We start from the raw sequence: 21,512 nt of genomic DNA on the forward strand, positions 1-21,512 counted from the left end.
TAGTTAGAATTCTTTACTTCTGTTGTCTCGCGACTTGCCCTGCTACACCAGCGCATAATTTGGCGTTGGGAGAGAGCTGAGATTAACGTTGCTTTCGTTTCTGACCCGGTTTTAGCTGTGCTACGGGAAACTAGTGCACTGGGCACATGGCTTGCGAATTTACTGAAAAATCACTAGAGCCAGAGAGGTTGGGCAGTCGATGCAAATCCGCGTGACAAACTTGATAAGCACATCGCACTGCATCTCAACAAGCCGCACTTTATCTCCAACCGTGGAAAATCTGCCATCTACCTGCGCGCGTTTTTTCTTATTTCAAAATCCAAACAAGACCACTCATCGCACTTAAAGGTAACTTTTGCTTATTTAGTTTATTTTTTGCGCTCATACCGAATGTCGCACGTAGCTCTGTCTATATTTTGGTAGTATTGTCATATAGGGGACATCGAGCTCTTATTTCTGACTCTATGCCGTTTTAAGGTTGTATTACAATGAAAATTTGTCTTCTTTCCTCTATAAGTTTTTTTTATTTTTTTTATTTTAAAACTGAGCTTCTTATTCCCAGTGAGCAAGCGACGTCGCACGGATAAACCGATTAAATCGAAACGGGTCGTTCTTGGCTCTTCTGTCAACGTACGGTGGACATCCACATTAGATGGTCTATCTGCCAATCTTGATCGAGACCACTAAAATATTGTTTAATGTCTTCTAACTCAGCCTGAATAACGTGTGAGGTGTACGAGGGAACGTCCGGATGAAACGTCTGGTTACTCAGGAGACGTCAAACAGACAACACGGCGGCGTTCCACGTTCGTCGAAAGGACGCGATTTTGCTCTCGGGGTTAGAATTTGTAGTGCATATATTTGGATAAATCTATTGGTACTGTTATTTGTTTGAATAAATATGTTTTAACGGATTCTCAATGCAGTCTCGAGAATGCAATATTGTTAGATAATTGAACAACCGTGTGCAGTGGCTCCCTAATTTTGTATTCTACAGTTATGGGTCACCCATAGTCATTTTAGTATAGTACGCTTTTTGCAGTAAACTGTCACAATGACGCTTTACAGGGGGGCAAAATGAGCACAAACAGAGCAAGAGCAAAAACTGCTAAGTAATTCGGGGCGTTATGTCTCATGCAGCTTTTTATCGACGTCGGTCATATGCTATAGATTCAGCTACACGTAGCCGCTGGCTGCACATTGGAACTATTTCCCCGGTGACTTTATTGTGCAATTGTGCTGCTACTGTACATGATAGCCTATGCAATCGGCCATGTGATATTCTATTGCAGCGATCACATATGATATTTCCTGGTACACTGGTCTATTACTGCTGTATTTCTGCCACCTTTTGTTTCTGCTATTTTGCCTCCAACTTCCTCGTGCCTGTCTGCTGCGGTAATGTGCTGCTGCAAAATGTTGCATGATTTTATCTGTCTTTTTATGCCTTTTTACCTGCTCAGGTACTGCAGCCTTCCAGCAAACTCTGGTATTTTTACGCAGTTGTACTTGAAGTAGTCTAATGTTGATTATTGCGCATCATCAGTTGAATAACTGACTGACTGACTGACTGAATCAATCAATCAATGCCACCCCGCCCTCCCCACAATAAATACTATAGCTGATAGAAAGGTTAATTAGGTCTACCAGAGCCAGCTACCCTCATTCATTCTCACCTGCAAGAGCGGGCTTTGTCGTTTCTTTATTATTCTACATGTATGCGAGATACAGGTATCTCATAGTGTCAGTAACAGGCTAAAAGTACCCCCCCCCCCCCCCCCCGCGCTTCATACACCCCTGAGTATGGGACCCAGCCAAAAGTATGGGAAAAGTAGAGTAAAATTTGTTATTTTTGCTACATACTTCAGGCATTGGATTTGAGTCCAAAAGATGAATAAGAGACTGAAGTACAGACAATCAGATATTTCATGTTGCCTGTGTAAATAAGCCAATATGTTTTACCATTTTACAGGAATATCTTTTTGTGTTGAATCCCACCATTTTCTGCTGTGCAAAATTAAGTCAACGGATGAATGACACGTGTTACTCAGGTGTTTCCTTTTGCATGGATTATTCACACATAAAAGACCAGCGAGTGCCTAGTCTCGGTCTTCGCATTTGTTTTCATCTGTGGAGATGGCGTTTGGAGTCAGGAAGCATACACCATTCACAAAGACCAGAGAACAAACTATGGCTGAAATGCAGCTAATCTTTAAGCTAATTGAACAGAAGAATTCAGTACAAAAGAGTATAAAAAGACCCGATAACTATCAAGGATGTGGAGATGGACCGCCAAAAAAAAAAAAAAAAAAAAAAAACTCTGACTCATGCGCTTCTGAGTCAGAACCGGACGACGGCAGCAGCGCCCGGTCAATCAAACAAAATCAGGATAGGAAGTACACTGTGAGGCGCTAGCGCGGCAGAAAGATTCATAACGATTTAGTTTCATCAAACCGTTCCGTAAGAGACGGCGGTGCAGCCGTTAGCCATATATGCGCCGTTTGGGGGTCCTATCCCTCTCTCAGCTGTGGTCCCTTCTCTATCATTTGTTCTCGCTGCTTTCTACCTGTCCCAATACAACAGTAAATAAACAAATAATTGCAAAAGGACGGAGTAGGCTACTGTCCTGCTCTCCTAAAATTAAATTAAAATAAAAAAAAAAAAACACCCTTCTGTGGCAGCCAGCCGCAGTTTGTTGTAATAAACTTTAATGATAAAGTTTGCGCATTTTAAATTTATAAGGTGCAAAAAAAGCATATTTTGGGGCTTTGGTCTTGCGTGGTTGATGGTGTTTCCCAGACTCCTTCGGGGCAGGACACTATCGAGGCACTTTCAAATGACTACTAGTAAAGGAGATTAGCATATTGTTTATGCGTTACTTCCACGATTGTGCGATTGTATACGCTCAGGCTAGTCTAATCGAGTCTACCATTTATGCTCAGACAAGAAAGCAAATAGTTTAGTACAGTTCAGAGGCAATGGAAAGCATGCAACTTGCATTGAGAGAAAAAAGAAAAAACAAAGGAAATTGGTACTGATTACAGAGATAATTTTGCACCCGACATGACTGCAAAAACAATCTCTGTGGCTGCACTGTAACCACGTTCTCATGGCTTGGAACTTGATAAGTTTCCATATAAAAGTGACGCCGTCAGACCCATGGGTAAAATACATATTTGTTTTGGATTCAAATACTTTTCTGTGCTCTGTTGATCTTGCGTGGTGTAATTTAGCCAGTCAACATGACCAGAAGGCGGGGTTTGCACTTTTTGAGAGTATTTCATTGGTTCCGACAAGACAAGACAAGATCAAGATCACCAGACAATATCAGTAAAGTGTAGAAAAGTATTTGAATCCAAAACAAATATGTATTTGATCCAGGTCTGGACCGCACGCATATACCCAAACCAAGGGTGATGTAGAGCTTCCCATGAACAAAACACAAGCTCCATTTTGTGTAGCTGCATGGAACGGTCCAGAGCAATTTCAGTTTCAGTGTTTCAGTACTTTGGTGATCGGACGTTTCGTGAGGGGCAGTTCACACTGCCTAAACTCCTCTCTGCAGCACTCTACAGTGGTTTCGCCACTTCGCAAAAAAAATAGTCTTTGAGCCTGAAATCGGGCCACTGCTCTTCTCACTGTCGTGTCTTCCTTCCTGTTCTGTGTCAGCACCAGTTTCAGACAGATGGTACGCGTGTGAGGCAGCCAGGCCAGGCCAAAGCCGATTGGTTGGTTGGTTGGTTGGTTGGTTGGCTGGTTGAAGATGAATCGCTGCAACAGCTCCCTGTACTGCCCCATCATCCAGGAGATGATGAACAACAGGGGCGGGACGGCGTCCAACTCCTCGGAGTGGGCGCTGAACATGGGCGTGGTGGGCCTCCACGGGGTGATCTCGGCCTTCGGCATCCTGGAGAACCTGCTCATCCTGTGGGTGGTGGGCTTCCGCGTGCGCCGCTCGGTCAACAGCACCTGGATCCTCAACCTGGCCGCGTCCGACCTGCTGGCCACCGCCTCCCTGCCCTTCTTCACCTTCTTCCTGGCCCGGGGCTTCACCTGGACGCTGGGCACCGCCTTCTGCAAGGTGCACTCCTCCGTCTTCTTCCTCAACATGTTCGTCAGCGGCTTCCTGCTGGGCGCCATCAGCCTGGACCGCTGCCTGGTGTCGCTGCGGCCCGTCTGGTGCCAGAACCACCGGCACGTGGGCCTGGCCACGCGCGTGTGCTGGGCCGTCTGGGGCCTGGCGCTGCTCAACACCGTGCCCTACTACCTGTTCCGCGACACCATCCCGCGCTGCGACGGGCGGATCATGTGCTACTACAACTTCCGGCAGCACGCCCCGGAGGGCGCCCCGGCCGAGACGCTCTGCCGGAGCAGGCAGGACGCCCTGGCGGTCAGCAAGTTCCTCCTGGCCTTCCTGCTCCCCCTGCTGGCCATCGTGGGGAGCTACGTGGCGGTCAGCGTCAGCATCCGGCGACGGGGCCACCGCCACACCTTCCGCTTCCTCCGGCTGGTGGTGGCGGTGATCGTCACCTTCGTCCTGTGCTGGGCGCCCTACCACACCTTCAGCGTGCTGGAGGCAGGGGCCGACTACAACCCCGCCCTGAGGCAGCCCGTGGCGCGGGCGCTGCCCGCCGCCGCCAGCCTGGCCTTCCTCAACAGCGTGCTCAACCCGCTGGTCTACGTCTTCAGCTGCCCCGACTTCCTGGCCAAGATCCGGCAGTCGCTGGGGGCGGTGCTGGAGAACGTCCTGGCGGAGGACCTCGGGGACCTGGCCCGCCGCCGCAGCACCGCCCCCTCCTCCGTCAGCGCCAGCGAGCTGCTGCCGAAGGGGCCCCACCCTCGCCCCGCGCCCAACGACAACGGCGCGAGGCGGGACAAGGAGGAGGCGGAGCACCCCGTCTTTTGAGGGGAACCCCCACCCCGCTGCTACCGCCAGGGCCACCGCTGGCGGGGTGAAAGGTGGTGACGATTCTAGGGGGCCCACAAGTTGAGGGGGGCCCCAGTGCTAGAGAGGGCCCACAAAAATACCAGTAGGATGGGACCTGGAGCAATGTTCTTTCAGGGGGCCCAGAATTCCTGGCTTCGCCCCTGGCAGCCAATGCACTTCTGGATAAGAACTTTCAATAGATTTTTATCTTGTTTACAATTCACTGCACCCAAGGACGTAGATCTCATTTCAGTTTTGGGGTTGGGAGGGGTGGCGTGGGGGGAGTGTCCACAAACAGGAAATGTTCTTCTCAGATTTTTTTCAGGGCTGGGGCGGGGGGGGGGACACTAACAGTACCACCCAATACAACATGATAACATTGGGGGTGGGGGCCTTTGATGTTTTCCAAAGTTGTGTTAGTCGTGTGTCCCCCCCCTCCCCAGGAGGTGCGTCCAAAATGGAGATGTAGAGAGAAAAAAAATATATCTTTAACAGACACAAAAAGAATTTTGTTTTTCTCAAACCTGCTTGGCAGGCTGCTTGCTGCACACAATTTTTTCACCCAGATGCTGAAGTTGCTTTTTGTTACAACTTTTTGCCACCAGGAGGTGCTATTTCATTAATGTGGACCTCCATCTTTATTTCCGGACATTGACTTTTCATCATCCTTTTGGGGAAGAGATAAATAGCACCAGACTGAAGACACGCCTATTTCACAGAACAGCCCAGCTGTCAGGACTGTCACTCAGTCCTATACCTTTGCTGATGTACAGATAATAAGTAAGATTTTATCATTATTATTTTATCATTATTAAAACCATCCAGGCACAGTTTTGAAACTGCTCCCACCATGATTTTTTAAAACATTTTTGTTGTTTGAAAGACAATTTCACAGACACTGTAAACTGGTTGTTATTAACTGATTATTTGCCCTCTGCTTTTTTAAAACTGCCGTGATGGATCTCTATCAAAAGCGTTGTGGGTACCACGGTTCTTAGTCATTTTAGATCCATATCTAAACTCTTCTGTTGTCGTTAGTTCTGCTTTCAACGTAAAAGTCTAATCAGTCATCTTAAAAACTCCCCCCTCGGGGAGTACAAAAATGTTTTCAGCCATGACTAAAAAGTTTTTGTTTTTTTTCTAACCTATCATTTTTTTTGTGGCCTTAGGAGAATATACTGAACATCAGAAATGTTTGAGTTCCAAAAGGTCATATTTTGGGCCCACTTGTCTCCTCTTTGTACATGCTTCCCCTTCATCAGAAAGCATGGTATTAAATGTCATTTTCTGCCAGTTGTATGCAATTATAACTGTATATCTGTGCAAGTATATCTGTGAGGATATACTCAGACTGCACCTTAGTAAGATGAGTGGCAAAATTCTAGCAGAATTCTCTCCAGCTGAACCAAGATAAAACGAAAGTCCAAGGCACTGAGTCAAGGGGTCACAGAGAAAATGTGTCTCTTGTGTTAGGCTGGCCATGAACACAAAAACGGAAGAGATCTTGGCGTAATTGTGGGTGCTGATTTGAGCTTTAAAAAGTTTATTTTTATCATCTGTGGAACATCGTAAATGCGAGGTATTTCCTGGCAGAGAAATTAGCAAATGCCTTTGTCACCAGCTGATTAGACTACAGCCAGAGAGACTCAAAGCAGCAATGCTCTCTTCACTGGTATTCTCAGAACAAAAAACAAAAAAAACACTCAACGGTCGCAAACAGAGCAAAATGCGACAGCACTTGTTCTGACAAGAACCGAGAAGAGAGCGCATAGGACACCTGTTTTTATATCTCTGCACTGGGTACTGTTCATTTAATTAATTAATTTCAGAACTCATTTTAAGGTGCTCTTATTTGTTTATTGGGAGACGTATGCAAGACATACACGCAAATATGAAGTGTACCGAGTCTAAGCACTATGTACGTCCCATTTTTACAGTTTTGTTTAGGCAATATATAAAGGCAGACGGAACAAATAGAACAACCCCACCCCACCCAAAAAAACATGGTAAGACACAAAATGTAGAGAATGCAGTATATGATTTGCCCTATTACAGGGGTCTAACTCATATTTTTTTTTAAGTCAGCTTTTAGATAACCAAATGGACTTTTATCAGCAGCTCTTCTCTATTATGGTTACTGTGTTTTTACATATCGTTTTACATGCACCGTTTTGAAGGGAAATGTCCTGTTTCTTTTAAGCGTCCTTTGATTGCTTTACTATAACTTGAGCTTCCGTATGCACTTTCAGCTACAACAGTTGTATGAAGGGCACAAAATAATAATAATAATAATAACACTATTATTATTATTGTTGTTATAATAATAATAATAATTATTATTATTATTATTGCTACTATTATTAATATTACTATTATTACCAGCAGTATTATCATACCCTAGTACAATTGTCCGTTACTTTATACTGGCTGTCGTCTTGTTCGAGGCAGAGGTTGCAGCCTGAGTTGCTCTTTCTGGAGCCCCACCTGCCCAGGCAGCGCAGGGACTTGAGCTCCTTCCGGACGTTGTTGCTGAGGAAGATGTAGAAGAAGGGGTCCAGCAGGCTGTTCAGGCTGGTCAGGGCGAAGCACAGCCGGTAGGCGAGGAAGAGGGACCGCTCCAGGTCGCACCGGTCGACGGCCAGGAAGTACGCCACGAACTTGTAGGCGCCCACCAGGTGGTACGGGCCGAAGACGACGAAGAAGATGACGGTGATGACGACGAGGGTGCCCACGATCTTGCGCCGCTCGCGGTCGGAGGTGGACGGCGATTCGCGCAGGGCCACCATGATGCGAGCGGAGGTGTAGCTTATGAGGGGAGGGAGGGAGGGAGGGAGGGGGAGAGAGAGAGGGCGAGAGTCAAAACAGCACTCGCTTATGTATTTACATCGGGCACCCAAACGTGGAGTATACCCAATTCCCACCCCAACTTGGAATGTTCAATCTGCAAACACAGCCCGCATTCCTGTGCAACAAGTACAGACAATCACCGTTCTCAAGTACTTTTTTTTTTTTTTTTTTTTTCTTCACACCGTGGACTAAAGCCAAACTCGCACAGAGTGGAGTCGGAGGAAGACCTTTCGTGCGTTGCTGTCACATGCAGCCCTTCCCCCCCGAATGACCACAGGGGGGGGTCACTGTAGAGCGGTGAAACGCAGACCCCCTAACCGAACCTGAACCCTCTCGTACCCTGGCTGGCGCAATCGGCAACTGTGTCACCCAATGGTGCCACCGGCTACGCTTGGCACAGGCAAGACTGTGAGGTTTATCCATGCAGCACAGCGTGGTGCCTTGGCCGAATGAGCCTGATGGCATCCACTAAATAATAATGTCAATGTGTGATGGAGATTGACAGCTTGGTGAAGTGCCAACGTTGACATGTGCTTCCATCCTTGCGAGCTACAAGGACTACGGGACCTTCCTCTGTAGCAAAGCAATCGCACGAAAAATCATGATAACCTAATACACACACACATACATGCACATAAGCACACGCACACACAGACACAGACACACACATGCACACTTGCACACACACACACAGGCACACACATGCACACTTGCACACACACACAGCACACACATGCACACTTGCACACACACACACGCACACACTAGCACACACACACACACACACACACACACTAGCACACACACACATACACACACACACTAGCACACACACACACGTCCACACACACACAGGCACACACATGCACACTAGCACACACACGTACACACACACACACACACACACACACACTAGCACACACACACACGTACACACACACAAGCACACACATGCACACTAACACACACACGTACACAACCACACACACACACATACACACACACACACTAGCACACACACACACGTACACACACACACACACACACACACACACACAACTACACACACACACACACACACACACACACACACACGTACACACACACAAGCACACACACACACGTACACACACACACACACACACAAGCACACACACACACGTACACACACACAAGCACACACAGGCACACACACACGTACACACACACAAGCACACACAGGCACACACACACACACTAGCACACACACACACGTACACACACACAAGCACACACAGGCACACACACACACACACACACACACAAGCCCACACCTACCCCAGTATGCCACAGGGCAGCAGAAACCCCAGCACGATGGTGGCGATCTTGAAGCGGGCATAGCGGGCGCTGACGGGGTACTGCTCCAGGCACATCCCGCTGACCGGCCGGTACACGGACGGGTACAGCCCGCTGAGGCTGAAGAGGAAGGTGCCGGTCCAGACGGCCAGGCTGGACAGAACCGCGACCCGGACGGTGCGGACGTGCCGGCTCCCCAGCGGGTGGACGATGGCCAGGTACCGGTCCAAGGCCACCAGGCAGAGGTAGACCACGCTGGCGTACAGGTTGACGTAGAACAGGTAGCCCACGAAGTTGCAGGCGGCTGAGCCGAAGATCCAGAGGTGGGACCGCTGCAGGTAGAGGATCCACGCGGGCAGGGTGAGGAGATGCAGCAGGTCCGACACCAGCAGGTTGATCAGGTAGACCAGCTGGACCCCCCCGCCGGAAAGGCCCAGTTGGTACAGTCCCCACAGAGACAGCAGATTGGCCGGCAGCCCCATGGAGAAGGACAGGCCGTAGATGCACGTCAGCCCCCAGATGTCAGCATCCAGTGAGAAGTTGCAACTCTCGTTGCTCATGATGGGCTTTTTAATAGTTCCACGGTCAAAAACCCTAAAAAAAAAAAAGAAAAAAAAAAAGCAGAGCATCACATGAGTCTTGGGAAGGTTAATGCTATTCCAAAAAAAAAAAAAAATCAGATAAAATAATCAAATGTATAATGCGAATTCAAAATTTTTTTAAGCAGAAAATTTGGGAAGAAATTTTACACATCACCGTTATACTCAGCCTTAACACCAGTGCCCCTTAACCCTCAGCTTCAGCTCCATGCCTGTGGACCAACACAGTCTGTCTCTGAACAAACAAATGTTTCTCTCTACTGCACGTCCTCCTGAGACCTGCCAATTGATTTTGTCCACAGTAGGACCCAATGAGTCACTGTCCTTAATTTCAAGAACATCATATTCTACTATGCTGAAACGTACAAGACGAGGGACATTCATTACAAATAAAATAAGCAATATCTTGGAAAATGTTTTCACCGCAACATGTTTTTCTTTTGTCACTTAAGACACTTAAAAAAATAATAATAATAACAATACTAATAATAATAAAAACGTAAATACTGAAAACTCAGGAAGACCCAGACAACCCAGACAGTTACCTATATTCAACACTCACCTGTACTCAAATTACCCTGCGCAACAATGGCACCGTTCAGGACTGTGTACAAAATGGTGAAAACTTATATGCCTGGTTGGTTCCCTGCGTAACAAGAAAGAGAAAAAGAACGCTTTCGCGAGACCTACACGCAGGACTGCCACACACACGCCTGGCTCAGTGCTGAACATTGACAGAGCATCGTACAAGAAAACTATTTGTACGAATTGCCAGGAAAAAAAAAAAAAACCAACTTGCTTAACTTCCTCACTGCCTATCTGTCAGAGCCGGCTACAGGAAGAGCAAGCATGCAGTAGGAAGTCAGAACATAATTGCAAAGTTTCAAATATCAAGGGCTGCCATCTATCAGTGTTGCTTGATACCGCCCCCCTCCTCCCTGTGAAGTGCATGAACTGTCGTGCCTTTATGTGCCATTTTAGAAATGTTCACTGTTGGTTTTGGTGGTGCGGCTGAAACTGAGAATGAAAGATTTCTGAAATAACTTTTGACCGACCTCACAAATATCCCAGGTAATATTTTTAGGTAATTAGCCCCTTTCACGGTGTGAGATCACAAATACGTGATTAGAATGTTTTGAACTGAACATTCCAATGCTGGTGTAACAATCACTACTGGGAAAGCAACAGAGTTCCAGAACACTGACATCTGAATTTAGAAGAAAAAAAATACCATTCCAAAAAACCTACTCTTCGAAGGGTTAATTCACAGCATACATTTTTTCAGCTTGATTAAATAACCTATAATGCCCAGACAAGTAGGTACATGAGTACTAGAAATGCTGTTACAACAATGGCACGTATGCTGGAGCAGTGTCCCGCATACATTACATTACATTATTACATTACAGGCATTTCGCAGACGCTCTTATCCAGAGCGACTTACACAACTTTTACATAGCATTTTTTTTTTTTATACATTATTACATAAAAAATTAATCCGCGCACTTTATGTGGAGCTGGAGTGAATTTTGAGCGCTGCTAGACCTGAGGAAACTCAAGAAAGGGCACGGAGGTGTGCTGTGTGTGGGATGTGGTGCGCACTGAGGCTGGTTGTATTTTTAAACGAGCAGTCGTGCACGTCACTCGTGCATGACTCCCCCCTCTCTGGCGTCGGTTTTTTTTGCGGGAGGAAGGGGTGTGTGCGGCTGTTTTTTGTTTTTTTCTCAGTCCGTCTTCCTCTTGCGGCCGCGGCGGTTCTTGCAGCACGCCTTCCTGCAGACGGCCGCGCAGGCCCAGACGGAGGCCGCGGCGAGGGCCAAGGAGCAGCGCCGCCACGTCCGGGCAGTGGTAGGCGTACCACTCAAGGACGAAGTCGGCCCGCCCCAGCCACAGGGCGGCGGCGCGCTGGACGGCGAGCAGGTCGGCGCCGCCCGGGGAAGGAAGTGGCCGTCCCCGGCGTTGACCCAGCGCGCGTCGCAGACCACGGGCGGGCGCAGGCAGCGCCCGAGGAGCGCCCCGAACAGCAGGGCGCGGTCGGTCAGTCCCCCAGGTCGTACCCGGCGTCTCGCAGCCCGGACACGAAGGCGGCGGCGTCCTCCAGCGTGGCGGTGGCCACCTTGGCGCAGATGCCGTGCCCCAGCGCCTGCAAGGAGGCCGCCTCCGCCCGCGGGTACAGGAAACGCATCACCGGCCCCTTGCGCCGAATCTCCAGCGTACGCCGCGCCAGCTTGTCGTAGAAGGCCAGGTCCACCTCGTCCTCCGTGGCTCGGCGGCGTCGGCGGCGGCGTCGTGTGGCGCGCTGCCCTCGACGTACCAGCTGCTGGCCGAGCGGATGGCGGTCAGCCGGGGTGTCCCCGGGCGTGCAGCTCCTTCAGCAGGATGTCCATGTGCACCCAGTGGCTCCCGTCAGGCGGGGACCACCAGGATCTTGTCGCCACGGCAACCGCCGGGTGGGAGGAGCAACCGGCAGAAGGCAGTCAGGAGAAAGCATCCTCGCGTAGCCCCCCATTTCTTACTCGGCTGGAACAGACGACAACAACGACAACAACGACGACGACAAAAGTCAGCTACACACACATTTAAAATCTTCATCGCTATGAATAACTGTACAAAATGAGTACTGAGTATCGGACCTGTGTTTTGTAGCTGTCCCAATGACCTTTGGTATGCACTTATTGTAACGTCGCTTTGGATAAAAGCGTCTGCCGGATAAATGTCACGTAATGTAAAGTAAATGTGAAACGGTTGTCAGGAAACTGCAGTTTTCATAAATGGCGCACTTCCCCTTTTAAGGTGGTCTGTGAGGTAGCACAAGAAAAAAGGGGAGGATAACCAGGAAGCAGAAATAGGTGGCGCATTTGTAATCACAGTCACTTGCCTCAGCACAATACTCTGCAGTGTAAAATGAAAATAAAAAATTGCTATGCAAATAGGTTGGGAAAATGGAAATTCTGTGCAGAAAGGCCTTTCACTTAAACTAGGCAGCAACAGAAACACCCACACGTGACTTTGAAAGACAATCTTAGCAAGCGATCAGTATTTGTGTACAGTATGTGTGACTCTGTGTCTTTGAATAAGTTTGAATACATTCAAACTTATGCAAATCAACAAAAATAAGTATTTCAAATGTGCACACAAGCCTCCGAATGATGTAGTTAATCACACAGGGTAACTGCACAAGATTCTTTAAATTGTTGGTTGCTGTTTGTATTATAAAACACGCAGCTACTTACCTTAAAGACGCCTTTTTCAATGGCAGTGGATCCTGGGAAGCAAACATACCTGGCTGGAACTCTTGCCCACTTCGCTGAGAACACACCCAGCTCACAAGGCCATCGGAGGTCAAAGATTGTTGATTCACAACCTCCTAGCCTCTGTACTGGTGTTTACATGGTACAGTTCATCATTATTATCCTTTCATGTTTACAATGTTTTTTTTAAATTTTTTATTAGGCTATTACTGTTATTATTTTTGAACATACATGGCTAGCTGTTGAAGCAATTCAGTTCAAACACAAGTAAATGTGCACAACTATTGGCCCACCGGGGAAACAACAGGGCAGCTCTACGTGGCAGGCCAGTTCTCTAACAAATATACAAATCATGTGCGAATACACAGTAAAACATCCAGTGTTAATTCATCCCAAACAGACTACATTTGGTCCGACTCAGCGTTGCTTTCAGGAATACAAAAGTTCAATATCAACAAGAAGGCAACAAATGGCCACTTTTAATCATAGGTGTGGAGTTAGCTGAATAATCCAACTTATTAGACCACTCCATGGAACACATCTGTGTACTAGAACACAGCGCTTTAACAGGATGAGCCACCCAGCAGGCGCCAAGATTCTCTTCTTCGACTTCCTAAACAGAATGTAAATACAATCGTACGTTTATGCACCTCCTCAACTGTAGCCTGGGTCTGTTTCAAGCGTTCAGCAAATGGGAACACAGCACAGAACGAAGCGAAGATGGTTAATTTTATTCCCCCCTGAGAACAGGAACTGAAAGCAGGAAACTACAGCAGATATAAATATTACATTACAAGGACATCAGCGGCTGATGCAGCTGCAGCAGTGCTGTACTTTCCGCGACACCTTTCACACAAAACACATTCTTATATTCTGGGCCATCAGCAAATCTAGTTCTATGGTGACAAACGTTCTACATAACATTAACTCTGTGGTCCAAGTAGGCTTCCCATTGGCTGCCTGTGGGTTGAGCGCACTGATTGTAGAAAAGGTTGATCGGATAGAATAAATATTGAGCCAATGTACTCTAGTTCGAGGGTCTGAAACAACTTCTATGTATACTTCATGTGTCCAGGTACTGTATGTCTTAAGAATTAATGATTCATAGTAAATAGACCCAGGTGATATATTTTAGCGCACTCATAATATACTTGACGGTGCATGCAGAATTGAGGGGATATTAGCAAAGCCATTTGGGGGTCAGTCACGTGATCGATCAGGTGATCCTTGTGTCCACTATTGTCGAATGCGTACACCGTGGTGTGGGGGGAGTAGGGAGGCTAGGTAGTGAGAACAGGGGTGACTACATGGGACGGCATGACTACGGGTGCGATGGCAACGGGCGCGGGCTGGACGTTGACGAAGACGAGGGTCTGTTTGCGTCGCTTGATCTCCCGGGCAATCTGGCACCAGGAGCAGACGTTGCAGAACGCGGCGTAGAGGCAGTCTGAACACATGTCTCCCTGTGGACAGACACACATCTCATCTGTCAGTCAAATCCTTTCAAAATACTGGGTGCAGTCCAAGACCCTCCATACCCTTATGGGTCTCGTGCAGCTAAGTATTTTCTTACAGAAAAATGATGGAAAAACCTGAAGATGGGATTTACTATGATAGGGTACCGTCATCCACCACTTCCCTCCCCCACCCACACCCCCCCCCGCCCCCCGGCGCCTCCCATGTTGCATACCTGGATTCCGTATCTGTTGCGCACCCCGGCCCTCATGGCAAAGGAAACGGGGGGCACGCAGGGGGACAGTGTGTCCACCAGGGGGAGACAGGCGCATTCCCCGAATTCCGAAGTCGTCTTGCAGGCTAAACAGGGGAAGCACCACAACCCAAGGCAACCTGCGGGGAGCAGAAGTTCAGTTAACACTTTTTCAAAAAGAACAGCATATATTTCAATACAGTCGTGTAAAGAAACTTCAAGTAGAGAAAGGAAACATCGACAAAAGTAAAAAATAAAAATGAAATAAATAATACAGTAAAAAGATTAAAAAAATATAAAAGACATACTTTGTCTCAATATCCATACATTTCTCATACAAATTTAAATTGGATTCTCAGGGGAGAAAGTTAAAATTTTGGCAAGATTTTGCACAAATGTTTTTTGTTTTGATAGCTTTGTTGTTTCAGCAAGAAGTTCAGTTAACACGTAATGTTCTGTCAGCATTGCTGTGACGATAACACAAGATTTAAACCATTTGCGTTGACATTACATTACAGGCATTTAGCAGACGCTCTTATCCAGAGCGACGTACACAACTTTTACACAGCATTTTTACATTGGATCCATTAATACAGCTGAAGATTGAAACGATTCCGGTTAAGTACCTTGCTCAAGGGTACAACGGCAGTGTCCTTACCCGGGAATCGAACCTGCGACCTTTCGGTTACAAGCCCAGTTCCTTACCCACTGTGCTACACTGCTGCCCTATATCCTAGGAAGGTTGAATCCTAGGAAGCGCTGATATTTTGTAGCCGCACACAGCATGTGCTGTTTTTAGCCTGTTTACACAGGGTGGCAACTTCTTAACTTTCAGTTTACTATGTTCTGCCAGCCAGTATCCCAATGTCCATTCTCCTCACTAAACAATAAATAAATAAATATATTTGCCTGGTTACACACCCAGAGATGTACTATACTTAGCGAACTCTCTAGATGTTACTGTGTTGGTTTCATCACATAATATAAGCGGAACATTCAAATGAACAAGAAATTACTGTCCTGTCAGCCTTAGCATGTTTTGAGATTTAATGTAGCCTAGTATCTGCAAAGAATACATAGTAGGCCTATCTGATCACAAATAAGCAGTATCACGGCTTGTATTTTGCGTCATGATTTCGGACAGAAATACAAAGAGATGTACTGATGGTGCCACATAGGCAAACAGGCACAGCCAGACTCACAAGCATGCATGTTAATACAAAAAAACACGAAAGGTCAAAAAATTGAAAGGGACACAGGAAGACCCACAGGCAAACAGGCAGTCATACACAGCTAGACCAACTCACAGACAATCAGACAGTCAAGCACAGCTAGACCAACTCACAGACAAACAGACAGTCAAACACAACTAGACAAACTGACAGACAAACAGACTGTCATACACAACTAGTCCAGCTCACAGGCAAACAGACAGTCACAAACAGCCAGAAACTGACAGACAATCGGGCAGCCACAAACAGCAGGAAAGATTCACAGACAATCAGCTGGTCATACAGAGGTAGAAAGACTCACAGCTAGACAGGTCATCGCAGCAGTCACAGATTCCTGTGCTCCACTGATTTGACTGCACCATCCCAACTTGCACCGCTGGTGGCTGTTGGACTATCACATTAGTTGTCATATTGATTTCTGCAGATGGAAAGACGCACTGTGAGGAGGTTTAAATCAACAGTTTTTTCTGGAATGTTTGTAAGTGCAGGGATCAATTTAAGCTTTTATTCACAAATTAATATCTTTCAATCTATATACTTTTACAGTTATTGATCTTTTCTTCCCCGAGTCCTAATCAACAAAACTTCCTTTAAAACATGTCTTTGAGCCTAAAATGACCAGCCAAAACTTATGGGGAAAAGGGCTGTTATAGCATTTGCGCACCGACTAGTTTGGCCCAATGCTCTATAATTAGTCAATCACTGTAGGTATATGTTCCCATTGGCTTTCCGTCAGAACAAAAAGCCTTTCTCTGTAGCCAGCCACAGAATAAAGACATACTGGTGAAACAGCGATCACCTGGACTCATGTGGCCCTGTGCATTGCATAGATTAAAAGGACCACAATGGAAATAAGCCTTTGGGCTTCATTGTGTTTTTATCCTTTTGGTGATTTCTGTATCTGGGGCATCTCTGGCTAGAGGGGGCACTTGCATTTAAATGATCAATAAAAAATTTCAATCAATCAAATCAATCATTACACCAAGCAGTCTAAACCCAATTGAAATAATAATAATAATAATAATAATAATAATAATAATAATAATAATAATAATAAATCCACCTGGTGCCTACCTGGCTACTCAGCCTCTTGTTGCTCTGACAGCGCACCCTTCTGATTTCGGTGTGAAAGTGGAACGCAGGCGATGGCTACTCGCACCCGCTTGTGTCGACGAAGCGCTACGATTACACTAAATTGCCATATTCCGTCACGTAGAATCCATCCGTGTTTGTTTTGATTTTGACTATGAACACACAGTCTCTTACTTTCACTTCAAGTGACACGTGATTCCACGGATATATCACTATATCAGATTGCACGCGGGCACCCAAATCCGTGTCATCTGTCAACCCTAAGCTTGGTCCTCGAGGCATTGAGATGGTCCTTGCTTTTTGCTCCATCCAAACCTGCAACTACATCACAGGATTCCTTTTCATTAGTTTTAATTAATCAGGTCTAATGAATGCAGGTGACCGTGTGCTGGAGGCACTTGGTGTTTTGTTATTTAGAATATTCAGGCTCAGACTTTCAGTCATCCGTCAGACTCTTGTTATTAAGCTTAGACAGAGCAGGGACCAGGTTTGCTTACAGCATATCTGACCTGTGAATGAGATACATGGATAAGGAACTGAACACAAACAGGTATGACAGGTTGGGATGTGAATCCAAAGAGTCTTTGTGAGCGTCCTCTGTAAAAAAGCACTATGCAAATAAAACTGAATTGAATGTGTGGACTGAGAGCCTGTGTCTTAGCAAATAAATGATTTATGATTGAGTTCAGAAAGTTATACTTGAACAGAACACTGTAGTGTAGCGTAAGAAAAGTCTTTTATTTACTAATGGTTTTACAGAGGCAAGAACTAATTCAGTTAAGTGTAGGTGTTTGACAAAAAGTAAATAAACAGATTAGAATAATGCCTGAACTTTGTTGAGGGCCAAATCTGTATGAGTTCCGAAAGGTTCACTTAAGCAGAACACCGTAGTGGAAATAAAGTATTTTATTTTATTTTCTGATGGTTTTACAGAAGCATATACTAATCCACAGTTCAGTGTAGGTGTTTGACAAAAGATACAATTTTTTACTTTAACAACAAGTATAACAGTGCATTCATTACTTGGAAATCAGTGGCAGATGCAGCAGTTGCTATGCTCACGGGTCGCATGCCATGCCTTTTATCCTAACATATTCTTATATTCTGGACCATCAGCGGGGGTGTAGGGGGTGAGAGCAGGGCAGTGGGTTAGGATGGCATGACTACAGGTACGGCGGCAACGGGCGTGGGCTGGACGTTGACGAAGAGGAGGGTCTGTTTGCGTCGCTTGATCTCCCGGGAAATCTGGCACCAGGAGCAGACGTTGCAGAAGGTTGCGTAGATGCAGTCTGAACACATGTCTCCCTGTGGACAGACACACGTCTCATCTGTCAGTCAAATCCTTTCAAAATACTGGGTGCAATCCAAGACCCTCCATACCCTTATGAGTCTCGTGCAGCTAAGTATTTTCTTATGGAAAAATGATGGAAAAACCTGAAGATGGGATTTACTATGATAGGGTACCGTCATCCACCACTTCCCTCCCCCACCCACACCCCGCCCCGCCCCCCGGCGCCTCCCATGTTGCATACCTGGATTCCGTATCTGTTGCGCACCCCGGCCCTCATGGCAAAGGAAACGGGGGGCACACAGGAGGGTATACCGACAAACTGCGCGAGTATACACAGGCCGTCCACCAGGGGGAGACAGGCGCATTCCCCGAATTCCGAAGTCGTCTTGCAGGCGAAACACGGGAAGCACCAGTACCCGAGGCAGCCTGCGAGGAGAGTTCAGTTAACACGTAATGTTCTGTCAGCATTGCTGTGAAAACAACACGGTGACGTTGTTAAGAGTTAAACCATCTGCTGTGGAAGCGCTGATACTTTGTAACCGCACACAGTACGTCTGTTTTTAGCCTGGTTACACAGTGCGGAAGCTTCTTAACTTTCAGTTTACTACATGTTCCGGCCACCAGTATGTCCGTGATCCAGTTGCCCGTTCTCCTCCCTAAACAAAAATAAATAATTTGTCTATTTACACAACCAGAGATGTATTATACTAAGCGAAATCTCCAGATGCTACTGTGTTGGTTTCATCACATACGCTAATATAAGCGGAACATTCAACTGAACAAGAAATTACTGTCCTATCTGCTCTTAGTGTTTGTTTTCGTAATTACGCATTTAAGTCGATTGTCGGTGTTAGCGAACATAAACGACTTAGCATGTTTTGATATTTAATGTAGCTTAGTATCTTCACAGAATACATAGTAGGCCTATCTGATCACAAATAATCAGTATCACAGCTTGTATTTTTATTTTATTTTTTTAGCAATTTTCGGACAGAAAGACAAAGAGATGTACCGATGGTGCCACATATAGGCAAACAGGCACAGCCAGACTCACAATCATGCATGTTAATAGAAAAAAAACAGAAAAGGTCAAAAAATTGAAAGGGACACAGGAAGACCCACAGGCAAACACACACACTCACACACCAACAGTGAAAGGCTGCCATGCAAGGTACCAATCAGTTACCAATTAGGTACCAAGGTACCAGTTAGGGGTTAGGTGTCTTGCTCAGGGACACTTCGACACGCCTAGGGCGGGGGATCCAACCGGCAATCCTCCGACTGCCAGACAACCGCTCTCACCTCCTGAGCTATGTCGCCCCTAACAAACAGACAGTCATACACAGCTAGGCCAACTCACAGACAAACGGACAGTCATACACAACTAGACCGACTTACAGACAAACAGACAGTCATACACAACTAGACAAACTGACAGACAAACAGACTGTCATACACAACTAGTCCAGCTCACAGGCAAACAGACAGTCACAAACAGCCAGAAACTGACAGACAATCGGGTAGCCACAAACAGCTAGAAAGATTCACAGACAATCAGCTGGTCACACAGAGGTAGAAAGACTCACAGCTAGGCAGGTCATCGAAGCAGTCACAGATTCCTGTGCTCCACTGATTTGACTGAACCGTCCCAACTTGCACCGCTGGTGGCTGCTGGATTATCACATTAGTTGTCATATTGATCTCTGCAGATGGAAAGACGCACTGTGAGGAGGTTTAAATCAACAGTTTTTTCTGGAATGTTTATAAGTGCAGGGATGTATTTAAGCTTTTATTCACAAATGAATATCTTTCAATCAATATACTTTTACAGTTATTGATCTTTTTTTCCCCAAGCCCTAATCAACAAAACTTCCTTTAAAACATGTCTTTGAGCCTAAATTGACCAGCCAAAACTTATGGGGAAAAGGGCTGTTATAGCATTTGCGCACCGACTAGTTTGGCCCAGTGCCCTATAATTAGCCAATCACTGTAGGTATATGTTCCCATTGGCTTTCCTTCAGAACAAAAAGCCTTTCTCTGTAGCCAGCCACAGAATAAAGACATACTGGTGAAACAGCGATCACCTGGACTCATGTGGACCTGTGCATTGCATAGATTAAAAGAACCACAATGGAAATAAGCCTTTGGGCTTCATTGTGTTTTTATCCTTTTGATGATTTCTGTATCTGGGGCATCTCTGGCTAGAGGGGGCAAAATTTCAATCAATCAAATCAATCATTATGCCAGGCAGTCTAAACCCAATTGAAATAATAATAATAATAATAATAATAATAATAATAATAAATCCACCTGGTGCCTACCTGGCTGCTCAGCCTCTTGTTGCTCTGACAGCGCACCCTTCTGATTTCATTGTGAAAGTGGAACGCAGGTGATGGCTACTCGCACCTGCGCGTACCGATGGAACATTACGATTAAACTAAAATTCCTGTTCTTTGTTTATGTATCTCCCTACCCTCACCCCCTCCCCCCCGACCCCGCCCCCCCCGCGTGAACACAGGTTTCTGTCTTGTTTCGGGTCACGCGTGATTCCAACGGATAATGTCACTATCAAATTCCGTGCAGGAACCCTCGTCCGTGTCACCTATTACAGGGGTTATACCCGCACCTCGGGTGTGAGAGATCAGTCCACGCTGTCGCTCCATCCAAACCCGTGACCGCGTGACTGGAATCTTTTCATTAGTTTTGATTAATCAGGTCTAATGACATAGCGACATAGCTCAGGAGGTAAGAGCGGTTGTCTGGCAGTCGGAGGGTTGCCGGTTCGATCCCCCGCCCTGGGCATGTCGCTGAGCAAGACACCTAACCCCTAACTGCTCTGGCGAATGCGAGGCATCAATTGTAAAGCGCTTTGGATAAAAGCGCTACATAAATGCAGTCCATTTAATGAACGCAGGTGACCGTGTGCTGGAGGCCCTCGGCGTTTCGTCGTTCTGAACATTCGGGCTCGGGCTTTTAATCGTTCCTTCGAAATCTCTCGTCATCAAGCCTTAGATAGAGCGGAGAAAAAAAAAAACCAGAAATATCACCGGCACGTTGGGTACCGGGGTTGCCTGCAGTGTATCTGACCCGCGAGTGAGACACACGGAAGAGGAACTAAGCACAAACAGGTATGACAGGTTGGGGATGTGTGGGATGTGTCAGTCCAAAGCGTCTTTGTGAGCGGTCTCTGTAAAAAAGCGCTATGCAAATAAAACGGACGAAGGACGGAC

General features: G+C 46.5%; 3 protein-coding genes across 15 annotated transcripts; 1 reads left to right on the forward strand and 2 right to left on the reverse strand.

Annotated features, from left to right (window-relative positions):
- LOC135249903 (prostaglandin D2 receptor 2-like) lies at positions 1–6,220 on the forward strand. The gene is made up of 2 exons (XM_064325585.1): positions 1–348; positions 3,670–6,220. Exon 2 carries the CDS (start codon positions 3,764–3,766, stop codon positions 4,904–4,906), a length of 1,143 nt encoding a protein of 380 aa, XP_064181655.1. The 5' UTR covers positions 1–348; positions 3,670–3,763; the 3' UTR covers positions 4,907–6,220.
- A 542-nt stretch (positions 6,221–6,762) lies between these two features.
- On the reverse strand, positions 6,763–11,090 carry si:dkey-165a24.9 (probable G-protein coupled receptor 132). 8 transcript variants are annotated; one of them, XM_064325584.1, is made up of 4 exons: positions 10,286–11,090; positions 9,879–9,920; positions 9,092–9,703; positions 6,763–7,732 (listed from the first exon to the last, which is right to left on the reverse strand). In XM_064325584.1, the coding sequence occupies exons 3-4, from the start codon at positions 9,667–9,669 to the stop codon at positions 7,318–7,320; spliced, it is 993 nt and encodes a 330-aa protein (XP_064181654.1). In that variant the 5' UTR covers positions 9,670–9,703; positions 9,879–9,920; positions 10,286–11,090; the 3' UTR covers positions 6,763–7,317. The 8 variants fall into 8 exon arrangements, with proteins under 8 accessions (XP_064181654.1, XP_064181653.1, XP_064181650.1 ...); XM_064325583.1 differs by having other exon boundaries at positions 9,866–9,920; XM_064325580.1 differs by having other exon boundaries at positions 10,271–11,090.
- A 2,580-nt stretch (positions 11,091–13,670) lies between these two features.
- On the reverse strand, positions 13,671–20,745 carry LOC135249904 (cornifelin homolog). Of its 6 annotated transcripts, none has more exons than XM_064325591.1 (4): positions 16,974–17,781; positions 16,201–16,317; positions 14,650–14,807; positions 13,671–14,422 (listed from the first exon to the last, which is right to left on the reverse strand). In XM_064325591.1, exons 2-4 carry the CDS (start codon positions 16,307–16,309, stop codon positions 14,240–14,242), a joined length of 450 nt encoding a protein of 149 aa, XP_064181661.1. In that variant the 5' UTR covers positions 16,310–16,317; positions 16,974–17,781; the 3' UTR covers positions 13,671–14,239. The 6 variants fall into 6 exon arrangements, with proteins under 6 accessions (XP_064181661.1, XP_064181660.1, XP_064181658.1 ...); XM_064325590.1 differs by having other exon boundaries at positions 16,963–17,781; XM_064325586.1 differs by lacking the exons at positions 13,671–14,422; positions 14,650–14,807; positions 16,201–16,317; positions 16,974–17,781 and adding exons at positions 17,883–18,296; positions 18,524–18,708; positions 19,869–19,985; positions 20,604–20,745.
- Positions 20,746–21,512: the final 767 nt, after the last annotated feature.

The sequence above is a fragment of the Anguilla rostrata genome, chromosome 3 (genome assembly GCF_018555375.3).
Source record: "Anguilla rostrata isolate EN2019 chromosome 3, ASM1855537v3, whole genome shotgun sequence".
Lineage (NCBI taxonomy): Eukaryota > Metazoa > Chordata > Actinopteri > Anguilliformes > Anguillidae > Anguilla > Anguilla rostrata.

What these genes read in the sequence shown, in the direction of transcription:
- LOC135249903 (XM_064325585.1), top strand. Translation starts at nt 3,764, where the DNA reads ATGAATCGCTGCAACAGCTCCCTGTACTGCCCCATCATCCAGGAGATG.
- si:dkey-165a24.9 (XM_064325576.1), bottom strand. Translation starts at nt 10,440, where the DNA reads ATGTTCAGCACTGAGCCAGGCGTGTGTGTGGCAGTCCTGCGTGTAGGT. An exon ending in CGGTGCCATTGTTGCGCAGG is followed by an intron (nt 9,704 to 10,285) that starts GTAATTTGAGTA and finishes TTTTTTTTTTAG; the next exon opens with GGTTTTTGACCGTGGAACTA. An exon ending in CTGCCCTGTGGCATACTGGG is followed by an intron (nt 7,733 to 9,091) that starts GTAGGTGTGGGC and finishes TCCCCTCATAAG; the next exon opens with CTACACCTCCGCTCGCATCA.
- LOC135249904 (XM_064325588.1), bottom strand. Translation starts at nt 19,977, where the DNA reads ATGACAACTAATGTGATAATCCAGCAGCCACCAGCGGTGCAAGTTGGG. An exon ending in CTTCGATGACCTGCCTAGCT is followed by an intron (nt 14,808 to 19,868) that starts GTGAGTCTTTCT and finishes TGCTCCCCGCAG; the next exon opens with GTTGCCTTGGGTTGTGGTGC. An exon ending in GCAACAGATACGGAATCCAG is followed by an intron (nt 14,423 to 14,649) that starts GTATGCAACATG and finishes GTCTGTCCACAG; the next exon opens with GGAGACATGTGTTCAGACTG.